The sequence below is a fragment of the Mangifera indica genome, chromosome 2 (assembly GCF_011075055.1).
Source record: "Mangifera indica cultivar Alphonso chromosome 2, CATAS_Mindica_2.1, whole genome shotgun sequence".
Lineage (NCBI taxonomy): Eukaryota > Viridiplantae > Streptophyta > Magnoliopsida > Sapindales > Anacardiaceae > Mangifera > Mangifera indica.
The window spans coordinates 2,630,244-2,645,566 of record NC_058138.1 but is presented as its reverse complement, the minus strand read 5'-3'; the positions used below and the strand labels follow the sequence as shown (position 1 = coordinate 2,645,566).

The window sequence follows — 15,323 nt, the reverse complement described above, 5'->3', positions numbered from 1 at the left end:
TACTTCATTTATATATTCCTCCTCCTTTTTATTTTTCGCCATTAGTAATTTTATAACAAATAATTATTAATCATTTAATAAGATTGAGTGATTTTTAATTGGAGATAGAGTAACATCAAATCACATAATAATACATTAGCACTTGTGCCTATGTATGTATCAATTTTTAGTGCACATACAACAATTTAACGTTAAAAAAAATATTGTACCTATATCTTGCTATACTTATATTCAATTGTTATAATTAAAGTTTCCTTTAATATAAAATTAATTCTTTCAGTATTTAGTAGAAAAGTATAATTATATACATTAACAGTGATGTGGTTATCATAGTCAATCGATGGTAGAACTTTTTTAAGTATTTAATCATTAAATCAGTAAAAATTAATTAATTACTTTCTACTTAATTTGGGAATAATGCAAAGTTTAAATGCTTTTTTGAATATTTGATTGACACTGCAGAATGTCTCGGTTAACTGACGAAGTACTTTCTCTTATTGAATATCAATGTCCTGGATTTTTTAATTATTATTTCCGCTATTTGTGTCCTATGCATCTAATTGTTCTTACCTCTTGCCTGGTATTGAGTTGAACCATTTGAAGAAGATGAGCACCTCTTACCTGGTTTTAACATTTTGGTGGATTCTCCTTTTTAGTTGTATGGAGGTTGATCACTCTAGAGTTGTAAGGGAGCATTTGAAGAAGCACCAGCCATGACTATATAAAAAACAACTATATATACACACTTTTGAATACACAATTATGTATCAAATAATGTGTTATTATTTGATTAAGTGTTACTTTATTCTTAATTTAAAATCATTCAATCATGATGATACATCATCTGATAATCAATTGCGTATAAAAAATATGTGTACACATAGCTTTATTGTTGTATAGGACTATGCAAGTTTAGTCAATTAACTAATCTCAAGTTGTTATAGATTGAATTTGTTAGACCACTCAAAGTATATACTAGGAAAAGGAAGGGAGCACTAGAGAAGGGAAAGGAGCCAAAAGGCAAAACAATTACAACAAGAGACCATGTGGTTGGAGAAGAGGAAATAAGCAAAGAGGTGATGATTGAGATTGCTTTTTAACTTGGAAAATGAGGAGTATGGTTTTTTAGAGAATTGAGAAGTAAACTTTGTATTGGGGAGGTAACGACACCTTGAAATAGCTGATGAAATGAGTGATTGTATTCAACACTTAGTCATATAAAAAAAATTGAGTTCTCTCCATGTCATTCTATTGTTTGGTTGATCAGAATTAGAGATATTTTGTACAAATTCTGGCGTGGATTGAATTTTTCTTGGCAGGAATAGCTGAGAATCCATTAGAATTATACAAATTTAAAACTACTGTGTCTTGATGTATGTCCTCTTTTCAAAAGTTAGAGAAGTTGAATGTTGATAGTGTTGATAAATGGGAATCTGAAAGTAGTAGTAATACTAAAATTGTTCAATTTAGTAGTGCTTAACAACACTTTATAGTCATTTACCTATACATCTCTTTTTAATAAATAAAGGAGTTGTACTTAAGATATATGAAGATCTCATGAACTAACATTTTAATGATATATGATAGGTTTTAAAGGTTTGCTCAAAAGAACTAAAAATCTAACTTTAGTAAACATCGCTGATTTAGAGAGTATTAATTGTTACATGATTGAATTATATTGAATTAGAGATAGTATTAAACAATTACATTATTCAATTAAATGATGACATATCAAAATGTTTGTATTTGTTAGTATATATAATGTCACTGAAACTTTGAATGTGATGCCATGCATTTGGAGTTATGCTTTTGGAGATTATTAGTCATTATTTATTTATTTTGTTTTGAATTTGTGTCTTAAACTTACTGCAACAGTTCCATATTCTAATAAATGGGACCTTATAGATATTGTATGTGTTTAAATGGATTTTGACACTTGTTTGTTAGGAGCTCCGTCTAACACATTTTTCTAAGCTTAATCATGTCAAATTTTGTATTTTACATTAAATTTCAAGAGAAATAAAGTTTGTGTTTACTCAAAAACTGTAATTAATGAATGCAATTGTAACACCCCAACAAAAAACCAACGTTGACATAGCCCAAAAGGAAAGTGGAATGGATGTTGCACCAATCCATTAGAATTTTGGTGTATGTATTCATTATAAGAGGTTGAGCCTCATACTTGAAAGCATATGCAGAGAATGAAATTGTTTCTTAATTATATACCTTGCTTTCTTTCTTTTATCATGGATTCTTTACTTTTCACATTTCTTGTGTTTGTGCTTTTTTTCAAGTAAAAGAAAATATTGATCTTGTAATTAAGCAATTTTGAGGGCAAAGGCAAAGAATGGAATCATCATTATTCAAAGGTAAATCACATACCTCTCTTCATTAATTTGCTTTTATATATTCTGAACATTTCTCTTTTCCTACTTCATTTATATATTCCTTCTTCCTATTTTCTCCTTTTTTTTACATTTCATAACAAATAGTTATTAAATTTGTGAATAACATCTAATTACATCTAATTACATAATAAAACATTAACATTTATATCCGTGTATATATTAATTGTCATTGCACTTACAGTAGTTTACCCAAAATAAAAAAGATTTCAAACACACACACACACACACATATATATATATATTGCTATAGTTATATACATTTGTTATAATTAAAATTTCCCTCGATATAAAATTAATTTTTTCAACATTTATTAGAATAGTATAATTATATCCATTAACAACAATGAGTACAAACACAAGTATAAATGTTTGTAATTGTATTTGTTTCCAATTTTGGTGCATAAAATATTACTGTATATCTAATTTTTTAAATTGTAAGTTTATACTTTTATTTTTCCTTAGCATCTCTAACTGAATGGGTGAAAACAGAGTACATATTGATTTTCTATGCATGAAGATCCAGACATTAACAACATGCATCAAATAAACTTCAAACATTGTTGATAATTTTTATGCAAATTTGTTCCTCTGATACATTCTTCTTTTTCAGTATAGATATTGATTTCCTCTTCCTGAAGAAAAGAATATTTCTGCATATTTTTTTATATCGAATATATATTTGCATTGATTTAAAGATGGAACCAGGCAGCCTTGAGATCAAAGGCAAAGGATAGAACCATTGTTATTATATTCAACATCACTGCTCCTAGCTTTATATATTCCTTCTTTTTCTGTTCTTCTTTTTTCACTTATCATTTCAAACACAACTCTGTCCTTTTACACACACACACACACCAAAAAAAAAAATAAACCCATGGAAATTGTCACTTCCGTTGGTGGGAAGCTAGCTGACTATGTGTTTGCAGCTGCTGGTGATCAACTTGTTTATTTGTTTCAGTACAATGACAACATTCAAAAATTGAAAAAGCGAGTTGAGAAGCTGAGGGATAGCAGAGACATGGTGCAAAAGAAAATCGAGTCTGCTGAAAGAAATGGAGAGATCATCTTTGATATTGTTCAAAAGTGGTTAGCTGAAGTTGATGACGTTTCTGCAAAAGCTGAAAAGTTTTTGGAAGATGAAGGCAAAGCCAACACGAGGTGCCCCATAGAGTGGTGCATTCAACGTTGTCGATTTAGTAAGGAGGCAAAAAAGCAAACTTCGACGATTTTTCATCAACTTCAAGATTTAGGAAAGTTCGAGAGTGTGTCATATCCTGCTCCTCCATCTGGAATTATATTGTCATCTCAGGTAATTAATTCTAGCACATTCAAATCTAGAAATTCTATTAAGAAGGAAGTTGTGAAGGCCTTAATTGATGATAAAAATGTCAGCAAAATTGGAATATGTGGTATGGGGGGTATTGGTAAAACCACACTAGTTAAAGAAATCGGCTACCATGTAAAAGAAGCCAAGGAGTATGATGTTGTCGCGATGGCGGTTGTCTCTCAAACCCCTAATATAATGAATATTCAAGGTGAGATTGCTGAAATGTTGGGTTTAAATTTTCCTCCGACTCATTCTAAATTAGCAAGAGCAGGTTCATTATGGGAGAGAATAAGAAAAGAGAAGCGAGTCCTTATAATCTTAGACGATGTTTGGGAGATAATTACATTGGATGAGATCGGTATTCCTTTTGGGAATGACCATAGAGGATGTAAAATTTTGATCACCTCTCGAAGCAAAGATGTATGTAATGGAATGGAGTGCCAAAAGATATACACAGTTGAAACTTTATCTAAACAAGAATCCTGGGAACTTTTTAGTAAGATTGCAGGCTCGATTGTTGAAAATTATGATATTCATCCAATTGCAAGAGAGGTAAATACTAAATGTGGGGGATTGCCACTTGCAATTGTGATAATAGCGCGAGCCTTAAATGGTAAGAACAAGCATATGTGGAGCAATGCAGCACAACAACTTAAAATATCTACCCCTTTAAGCATCCCGGAGTTGGAGAAAAATGTTATTTCATCTTTGGAACTAAGCTTCAATTACCTCGAAAACGAAACAAAATCACTTTTTCTGTTTTGTAGCTTATTTCCAGAGGATTACAAAATTTCTGTTGAAGATTTGGTCAGATATTGGGCAGGTTTGAAGTGGTTTGGAGATACCTATGAGGCGATTGAGGTTGTCAGAAACAGAGTTCATGCTATTGTAAGTACTATAACCTCTTCTTTTCTCTTGATTGAAGAAGGTGAAAGGTATGTAAAAATGCATGATGTTATCCATAATTTTGCAATAGCTATAGCTCATAGGCATAAATTCATGGTAAATGCTACATTGGGACATAGAGATAAATTTGAAGATTTCACATGTATCTCATTGATGACAAATTATCTTGGCGAGCTACCTAATGAGTTGGAATACCCAAATTTGCAAGCTCTATTGCTGCATGAAAGTTTGGTTGTCCCTAGTACTTTCTTTGAGAAAATGAATAATCTCAAAGTTTTAAACTGGGGGCAAACATACATCGAGACATTGCCTAATTCATTTTCATTTCTCACAAATCTTAGAACATTAGATGTTAGTGCTTCCAAGTTGGTTGATCTATCAGTAATTGGAAGGCTATGTAAACTTGAGATTCTTTCCCTTTCTAATTCTAGACTTGTTAAGGAGATCCCTTCATCTTTTAGTCAATTAACTCACCTCAGGTTGTTAGATTTGAATAAGATGAATTTAGAATTAATACCTCGTGGTGTTATATCCTCTCTTCCAAAGTTAGAGGAGTTGTATGTTAATCATTTTGTTAAATGGGAATCTGAAAGCGGTAGTAATGCCAATCTTGTTGAGTTAGAAGCCTTGTCCCAATTGACTAGATTACATGTTTTTATTCCAAATAACCTGGAGTTCTCACCAAAATTCTTGCCATTCCAAAAACTATCCAACTTTATCTTAGTTATAGGTGATTGTCCATTTACCTTCTTTGAATCTCATTCGGATAAATATTTGAGTGACTCAAGAAATATGAAGATCTCAAAGACTAACATTTCAATGATATATGACAAACTTAGAGATTTAGTCAAAAGAACTGAGAGTTTAATTTTAGAAAATATTGTTAATTTAGAGAGTATTAGTCATGACCTAGTTGAAGAAGTGTTCAATGATTTGAAGTATCTCTATATTGCAAGGTGTGATAAGATAAGGTTTCTCTTCAATACATTGGAATGGACGCCAAACTCGACTTTCCACAATTTAGAGGAATTGTGTATCCTTGATATGCACAACCTTGTTGCATTAGGTAATGGACAACCCCCTGCTCAGTCTTTTTATAGACTAAAACTTTTAGAAGTGGGAAGGTGTCACAACCTGTTAAATATTGTACCAAGTCATTTGTTTCAAAGGTTCCAAAATCTTCAAACTCTTGAAGTAAATAGGTGTAGATCATTGGTGTATATATTTGATTGTGAAAAGATTAAGATTGCAGAAGGAGAAACCAAGTTACTCTCGTCATTAGAGAATCTACATCTGACATTACTAGGAGAGATGTCACATATATGGAAGGGTGACCATCAATTCATAAGTCTCCATAACTTGAAGAGAGTAAGCTTGAGGAGATGCTACAAGTTAATAAAACTGTTTTCACCAACTCTACTCCAAAGCCTTATTTGTTTGGAAGAAATAAACATAGATTACTGCTTTATTTTGAAGGAGATCTTTGAGAAGAGAGAAACGCAGGATCTAGAGTTAGAGCACAACATAACCTCCCCATGCTTGGGAAACTTATCTATTATAAACATACATTTTTGTTATAATTTAGAAATCCTCTTCACTCCCTCAATTGCCAAACTCTTGGTGAAGCTCAGAAAACTTGATGTATTTTTCTGCTCAAGAACACAAGAAATAATCACGGATGAGAGAGGAGAAAAAGAAGCGCCACTAGAGAGCATTGTGTTTCCTAGTCTGGAGGAATTGTATCTGTCTAAACTACGCAAACTCACTTGTTTTAGCTCTGGGCCATATACTATTGAATTCCCAAATTTGGAATTCTTTAAGATTTTTGAATGTAGAAAAATGAAGACCTTCGGTTCTAGAAAGCCAGTGACACCCAAGCTTAAAGAAGTGTTTTTTGAAGGTACTGGACGTTGGAATGGCGACCTCAATACCACATTGGAAGAGTTCTTCAATGAACAGGTATATGCTTTATGATCAAACACCTACATCTTCTACTTAATTTTCTCGACTTTCACCATTTTCATTTATGCACATTATTTTCAGTTATACATAAATGTATTCACATTATCTGTGCAACTTGATTTGCATTACTTTTTTCTTGTTAGTTTAATTATTCATTCCCATTTGTTCAACATTTATTAAGAAACTTTCTCTCACTAACATGTACAAAGAAACTTTGTGATATCATGTGATTGAGTCATCTAACTATTTACTTTATATCTAATTCAAAATTATCTAATCATATGATGACATATCAACATTTATATCTATATTTATACCTACTGTTAGTACATTTAGCATTTCCATTATTAATAAGCTCATTGCTTTTACAGGAAAATAAGGTTGCAAGAGAACTAGCTTAAAGTTGAAAGTGGAAATGGTATGAATCATGATTTATCATATTTTTTTTCGGTAATATTGTCGGCAATTAGTGAATTGAAAATGCTTTGGAAGCTCATCCTCCAATGTTAATGGTTTCCCCCGGCAACAGATTAAAGGTAGTCTATGAAAATGGTATGCTTCATGCTTTACTATGACTTATAGATTTAGAATAATCATACATATTATTGTTATATATTCAGCTTTTACATGCTTATTGATAATCCGACTTTGATATTGTTCTTCAGGCGAAGAAGAAGAAGAACAAGAAGAATAGGCTACTTGTTAGGATGTCAATACATATTTTACATTTGTATGCTTGTATATATATTCGTTACCAAACATTAATGGTGTGTGCACATGTTTTATATTTATTCTTTGTAATTCATGCATCATCATGTTTTTTTTTTTTTCTCTTTCTATTGTATTTAGTTAAATTTAATTGAGAGGTAAGGCTCATTATGTCCCCCTCTCTCTAGGTGTCATTTTTTTTTCAATTAATAAAATTTTCCTCGTACCGTCGAGGTTTACCAAAAAATATTAATATAAATGAAAATGAAGTTTATTTATTATAAATTGAGCATGGATCTAATCTAAACCAAGCCTAAACAAAACCCAATTGGCCATTGGCTTGAATCTAATAGAGTCAATTTAAAATTAATGAGTTGAGATTCAAATTTGATTTAAAAATAATTTAATTTTGAATTTAATTTGAACTGGCCCAAACTCAAATGTTAAATTGATTCAAACTCAAATCGTTTATAAAAATGAATCTAATCTTTAGCTCAAACTTGGTTCATTCGATCTGAGCTTGGATTGAATCCAACACTATTCATGAGACTTTGAACTTTTTCAGCGGATAGATATTTAAATTCAAATATGTTGATATATTCGGTTCACATTGAAATATATTTTACTTCAGAAAGTGGGTTTAGAGTTAATAACATTAATCCCCTAGAGGTCCTGGAAAATCAACATACTCGGACAACATATTGACTATTTTCTTAGAGCTGATGAACTTCCTATATATCATCGTAAATTAGTCCACATTTGTCACATTCTTGCATTTACAGAAAATATGGACATCAAAGCAATGCTTTGTGTAAAATTTCATTCATGCAAGTTGGTTGATGCTTCAGGAACAATCATACAACGGTGTTCAATTTCATCGAACTTGATGCTACCAAACCATTTCTGTCTACGACTGGATGTGTGAGGGAGTGGCTAGACAAGCTTAGTATTCTTGATTTTCACTTTTATTTTTGTCATGTGAATTAGATTCTGGTAGAAGACTAAATGAAATTCAAGAACAATGGCTAGTCCATCCAGTTACATAACAATCAATCGCATACAAGAAACAGTTTGGTGAGATACAATTTAGTGAGATGAAATGCGAATGTCTCATAGCTCATGGAGCATTGGTCTACTTGCATGAATGATTTTCCAACAGGCTGATCCTTTTTTTTTTCAGTCTCTTTCTTTTAGCATACATTCTTTGCTTTTCATATTTCTTGTGTTGTGACTTTTTTATTTATTTATTTATTTTTTGTAAAAGAAAAGATTGATCCTGTAACCAAGCAATTTTGAGAGTGAAGGCAAAGAATGGAATCATCATTTTTCAAAGATAAATTACATGCCATCCTTCTTTAATTTTCTTTATATATTTTGAACTTTTTTTTTAAACAATGTCATTTATATAACCCTTTTTTTCAGAGTAACATTTATTTACAAGATGACACATCAACATTTATACTTGTGTTTATATTGATTGTTAGTGCATAGAAAATAGTTTAACATTATGAAGATTTTAAACATATATATACCTTGTAACACTTTGTGTAAAATTTTGTTCATGCAAATTAATTGATTCTTCATGAACAATGGTACAATCGAGTTCAATGAAAATTGAACTCGATGCTACAAAACCATTTATGTCTACATATGCATGTACGAGTGAGTGGTTAGACAAGCTTAGTATTCTTGATTTTCACTTCAATTTTTGTCATGTGAATTAGTCTTTGGTACAAGACCAAGTAAAATTCAAAAACACTGGCTAGTCCATGCGGTTACTTAACATCCAACTAGATACAAGAAATAGTTTGGTGGGATCGAATTTGATGAGATAGAATGTAGATGTTTCATAGCTCATGGAGCATTAGCTGACTTGCATGAATGATTTACCATCATTTTTTTCTGTTGAAGTGCCCAAACTTTTTTGTTTTTTTTATTGAGAGGTTGAACTTTGAAATTTTTCTATAAAAGAGACTAAATTTTTATATTTTTTATTGAAAAGAGTAAACTTTCACTATTTTATATTGAAAACACCAAACTAATTATCTTACTTCTAAAGCAAAATAAAATAAACAATCCTAATTGGAAAGATGTCCTGCTTCAAAAATGAAAAAATTGTTGGATGTCATGCAAAAGAATGACTCAATATGATTTGACCATTACACCTCTATAAAACGAATTTATCCTTAATGAGAGAAGACAAATCCACGGAGCCATATTCATCCTGGGGCTTCTTGATTTCAATCTTTCTGTTGCTATCTCCAATCCTGTTCAACCCTTCAAACTGCCAACCAGATTACCTAAACAACACTCAACTGTTCTGCCCAAATACCCCTTCTATAACAAAAGGCTACATCTGCAATGGCCCTGAAACTTAATGCGTAGCCTATATAACATTTCGCTCGCAGCCATCCTTTGACTCTTCCACCAGGATTGCCTATCGTCTAGGCTCTGAAGCGTCCAACATCGCTGCAATCAACAACATATGGTCTGAGCGACAACTCAATCTCACCAGGGAATTTAGTCATAATTCCTGTTTCTTGCTCTTGTGGCTCCAGTAGCTTGTACCAGCACAACACGCCTTACAAGATAAAAACCAATGAGATATTTCACAATCACCAATGAGACTTACTAGGGCCTCACAACTTGTCATGCTCTCATGGGGCAGAACTATTATGATGAACTGAGTCTTTTACCTGGTTTGCAGCTGACGGTTTCTCTGAGATGGGCCTGTCTTAGTGCGAACCAGACGGCCAATGAGGTGAGCTCGTTGCTGGCTTATATGGTCACATGGAAAGACACTTTCGGATCAATTTCGAATCTCTTTGGAGTTGATGAGAGAAGCATCCCGGAGGCTAACAACTTGTTGCAAGATAGTGAGATCTTTCCCTTTACTTCTCTTCTGATTCCGTTGAAGAGGGAAAGTTGCTCTGGAAATCCTGATAAAGTCTTTTGTGGTTACCGTGTCAAGTACTTGTTTTCTTTCTTTACGCATCTGTTACTTTGTCAAGTAATTGCTTTCTTTCTTTACGCATCTTGTTAATATATAAAAGTGTGTAGGGGTGAACTGGATCTGAGCTATAAACAATGTCACCTAATAGACAAACAAGCTAAGCTACTGAACTTAAACTCTAGCTCAAAGTCAATTTATTTGAATTGAGTCAACTCAGATAGGATTCATCCTACAAGAGTGAGTATGAGAAATATTCTCATTGGGCCATTACAATTGGTTCACCAACACAACACTAATAACCTCCCCTCAACTTGGCCACTTGAGGTCTCAACTAGGCCTCTGGGGATGGGACTTTACCAATTCCTAACAATTCTCTTCTTATCACACATTAGGTTATCGGTCCACCAACAAAACACAAATCTCCCCTTAACCAAGCCAATGTGGGATTAAGATGCACGGTTAAACCCTCGAATACGGGAATTTACTAAAATTAGGAGTAAGATGTGTAAAACATTCCCTCAAGGGATGGGATTTTACCATTTCCCAACGATTCTTCCATAATCCCACGTTGGGCCATCAATCAACCAACAAAAAAATAACCTCCCCTCATCCAAGTCAACTAAGCATTAGTATGAGCAACTAGGCCTTTGAAGATGGCATTTTACCAATTACTAACAATTCTCCCCTAATCACACATTGGGTCCACTAACAAAACACTAACCTCCCCTCAACCAAGCCAACTGGGGAGCAATGCACAATTTTGCCTCCAGTGCTGGGATTTTACAAAATTTTGAGTTGGAATCATATGGACTGATACCTCCCATGGGTTGTAATTGTTTTAAACCTTATCTTCGATACCACTTTGATAGGCCACCATAAAAGTGGTATTGTGCATCTCCTACCACAAAAGCTAAGTTATGAAGTTTCTGGGCATTTATATATCCCAATCAATCTGAGGACTCCTAACAATTCTTTAAAAAAATATGTTTCAGATATTGGAATCGGTTTGGGATTGTTGTGCATCTCTCTTTGCAGGTACAACTTATGCAAATTTCTAAGGAAAAGAACAATGCTATATGTGTACATTTTTTATACACAATTTGAATATATAGATGATGTGTTATTATGTGATTGGATGTTACTTTATTTTTAATTTAAAATTATGTATCATATAATGATATCTAAATTGTGTATCAAAAGTAAGTATATATAGTTTTATTAAAAAGAAAAACGGATTACAAAGAGAGAAATTGTTCAGGCAAAATGGTAGCTTCTTGCTGCAACCAGGATTATCATCCAACGGCATCACTGAAAAGCCCAAAATATTTACAGCAGAGGAGCTTGAAAAAGCAACACACAATTACAACAAAAGTTGATTTCTGGTTCAGGGGGATTTGGCATTGTGTACAAAGGAATGTTACAAAGGATTAGTTTGCGTATCCCTTCATCTCTACAATACTATATGGGTCAAGTCTGAAAGAGTGAGGAAGATACTGCGTATGCAAGGGGACAAGAGGGCTTCACCCTTCGATTTTATATGGAAATCTAGTGGAGATGCAGAGGATCCAAATCAATACAAAGCTATCGAAATCCAATCATGATATCGTAGCCCACGACTATACCTATACCCTCTTCCCGTATTTCGAGCAGTGGAGAAAGGAATACGGTAACTTATCTTACCTCTGTTATTACTGTTTCGTTCCATGAAAATTTAGCAGTTACAGTCATCAGTGTGAACATATTCAAATCCTGATGTGAGTTTCACTTAATTAGCCAGGCTGTCTCCAAGCCAGTTAACTTTCACTTGTTAGCAACACCAAGAAGCTAGCAGTTCCTTACCAAAAAGGAAAAAAAATTCACTTGTTAATTTGTTTGTGAAATCATGCATGGCATTGGCATGCCTTCGCATATGGTTGTGATTGCTAAATGTGATTTCGAGGCACCCTGAATTCCATTTTGACGGTTGTAGAAATTGTTTAGCAGTATTGTCGAAACTGAGTTTATCTCCAAATAAGATATGGATACAGATTTGTATTTGCAGGTGGAGCTGTAGATATCGGTATGTAACATCTTTTATTGGACTTTTTACTGAGATTTAAGCTCTTGCAATTTCATTTTTCTTTTTTGTTTTGTTACACGCACCAGCAAGTCTCCGACTGTCAGAACCTGTTGGCCACAGTGATGTGGATCAGGCATCTAAGTTAATGCAGATGTAGAAATTCTCCTTGCATTCTGCTGATTATAAGAGATCTGATGTAGGTGCTACCTCTCATATTTATTCAATTTTGCTAGATGCTGCTACAAAGACCATCCATATCAATGTGAGCTATGCCCTTCCAGTCAACTGGATTTCAGAAAGGTCTATACTTTAGTTAAGAATGGAGTTAATATATTTTTTATCTCGTTTGATTCCCCGTTTTACATACTTGCCAAAAATTTTGAAGATCAATAAATCTTTGTGATATATCAGAATTCCAGTCTATATTTATAAAATGTCTGCCAAGTTTGTTCTCATTTTGGATCTGATGTTCGGATTATTGATACAAGATTTATGTCATATTACCTCAATAGGCAAGACTTGCTACCTTACATTAATTATTTTTTAAAGTTGAATTAATATGTGCTAACCCATTTTTGTGATTGAAGAGGAAAACAAATTATAATTGGTTACTTAGCTACCTTTGATATATCAATGCTCTTTGATTCTGACTGATTTTGTCTGCTTTGTTTTTCATGCGTCAAATTTCTTTATATCTTCGTAATATCAATGATCTTCATAGCTGCTAATTTGATAGTAGTCTTCTTTCTTTATATCTTCTTAATATCAATGATCTTCATAGCTACTAATTTCAAAACTAAGGTGGAAAATGGAAATAAATTATTCTTTTTACAAGTAAAATCTCAAAATGATGATTTTATCTTTAATAATAATATCAAAATTCAAAATATTAGTAGTTGTTTGAGTTTTTTAAAATTAATTGATGGGAATTTGGGAAAATAGTAACCTTTGGGTTGGAAAAAGTCCTTTGGCCAACTAGTAAAGATTAATTGACTAATTGCCCTCTACTTAATTTGGGAATATCACAAAGTTTAAATGTCTTTTTGAATTTTTGATTGATACTGCATCATGTCTCTTTTAACCGTTCTCAATTAATGTACTTAGCTTCTCTTATTGAAAATCAATGCCCTCGATTTTTTTAATTTTTATATATGCTTTATGTGTCTTGTACATTTAACTATTCTTATTATGATAGTTAAATTTATATCATATCGTGTATCAAAAACCAAAATTTTATATAATGTATTGTATTATAAGATTCATTTTTTAAAAATAAAATAATATAATTTTAATAAAACAATAAAAAATTCTTATTGACATATCATCATTTTGAAAAATATCACAAACATTCCTAAAAAATTAAAGTTTCTCATATACACTCTTACTATATATCTATTTTCTCTAAAAAAATGTATTGATTTATATTGATAATATAAATCGTATCATAGAATACGTTCATTGTATTGTATTAATTCAATATATTTTAGGATATGTGTCGTTTTGCACCATATCGTATATCGTAAGATACTAATAACTATAATTCGATTCTTACCTCTTACCTGGTATTGAGTTGAACCATTTATTGAAGATGAGTAGCTCTTAGCTTTTTAGTTGTATGGAGATTAATCATCCTATTGTAAGGGAGCATTTGAAGAAGCATTCGCCATAACTATATAAAAACATGCAACTTAAGTCAACTAACTAATCTCAAATTGTTAGATTTAAATTATATGAATTCAAAACTAATAGGTCTTGATGTTATGCCTTCCTTTCAAAAGTTAGAGAAGATTGAGTGCACATGATATTACTCAAACTTGTTTGTATATGTGAATTAGAGAAAAAGTAACAATTATATTATCTAATTATACAATAAAATGTCAACATGTTTGTATCTGTTAGTATATATGATATTACTCAAACTTGAATGTGATACCATGCATTTGGAATTATGCTTTCGAAGATATAGTAAACATTGCTGATTTAGAGAATATTAGTCATTAATTTTGTTTTTTGTTTTGAATTCATGCCTTAAATTTACTACAACAGTCTCCATATTCTAATAAATTGGAAGTAATTTCTCCCTATTCAAGAGAAATAAAGTTTGTATTCATTCAAAATCTGTAATTAGTGGAATGCAATTGTAATATCCCTAGACAAAACCCATGTTGACAAAGCCCAAAAGCAAAGTGGACAAGATGTTACATCAATCCATTGGAATTTTGGCATAAGATACAAATTATAAGAGGTTGAACCTCATATTTGGGAGCATATGCAAAGAAATGAATCATTTCTTAATTATATACCTTGTTTTATTATGTTATTCATTTTAATCTCTTTCTTTTATCTTGAATTCTTTGCTTTTCATATTTCTTTGTATTGTGCTATTTTGTTTTTTTTTTTTTTGTGTAAAAGAAAAGATTGATCTTATAACCAAACAATTTTGAGAGTGAAGGCAAAGGATGAAATCATCATCATTCAAACATAAATTACATGTCTGCCTTCTTTAATTTGCTTTATATATTTTGAACTTTACGTTTTTCTTATTTAATTTATATATTCCTTTGTCTTTTTATTTTTCCCCTTTTATTATTTCATAACAAATAATAAAAAGGGGAAAATAAACTGGAAATATTGTCTACTAATTTATATGTAAATTTGTTTTCTCTGATAAATTCTTCATTTTCAGTATAGATTTTGATTTCCTCTTCCTGAATGATAGAATATTTCCGCATATATATATTTTTTTATATCGAATATATGTTTGCATTGATTTAAAGATGGAACCAGGCAGCCTTGAGAGCAAAAGCAAAGGATAGAATCATTGTTATTATATTCGACATCACTTCTCTTTGCTTTATATATTCCTTCTTTTTCTGTTCTCCTTTTTTTTTTTCCCTTATCATTTCAAACACAACTCTGTCCTCATACCCAAGAAAAAAAACACAAAAGCCAGGGAAATTGTCACGTCTGTTTGTGGGAAGGTAGCTGACAATCTGTTTG

The 15,323-nt window shown here is 31.9% G+C and overlaps 1 protein-coding gene across 1 annotated transcript; it reads left to right on the top strand.

The window, feature by feature from the left end:
* Positions 1-3,282: 3,282 nt before the first annotated feature.
* Positions 3,283-7,004, top strand: LOC123203529 (disease resistance protein At4g27190-like). The gene is made up of 3 exons (XM_044619919.1): positions 3,283-5,707; positions 6,227-6,600; positions 6,975-7,004. Exons 1-3 carry the CDS (start codon positions 3,283-3,285, stop codon positions 7,002-7,004), a joined length of 2,829 nt encoding a protein of 942 aa, XP_044475854.1.
* Positions 7,005-15,323: the final 8,319 nt, after the last annotated feature.

What these genes read in the sequence shown, in the direction of transcription:
- LOC123203529 (XM_044619919.1), top strand. Translation starts at nt 3,283, where the DNA reads ATGGAAATTGTCACTTCCGTTGGTGGGAAGCTAGCTGACTATGTGTTT. An exon ending in GCACAACCTTGTTGCATTAG is followed by an intron (nt 5,708 to 6,226) that starts GTAATGGACAAC and finishes GTTATAATTTAG; the next exon opens with AAATCCTCTTCACTCCCTCA. An exon ending in AAGAGTTCTTCAATGAACAG is followed by an intron (nt 6,601 to 6,974) that starts GTATATGCTTTA and finishes TTGCTTTTACAG; the next exon opens with GAAAATAAGGTTGCAAGAGA.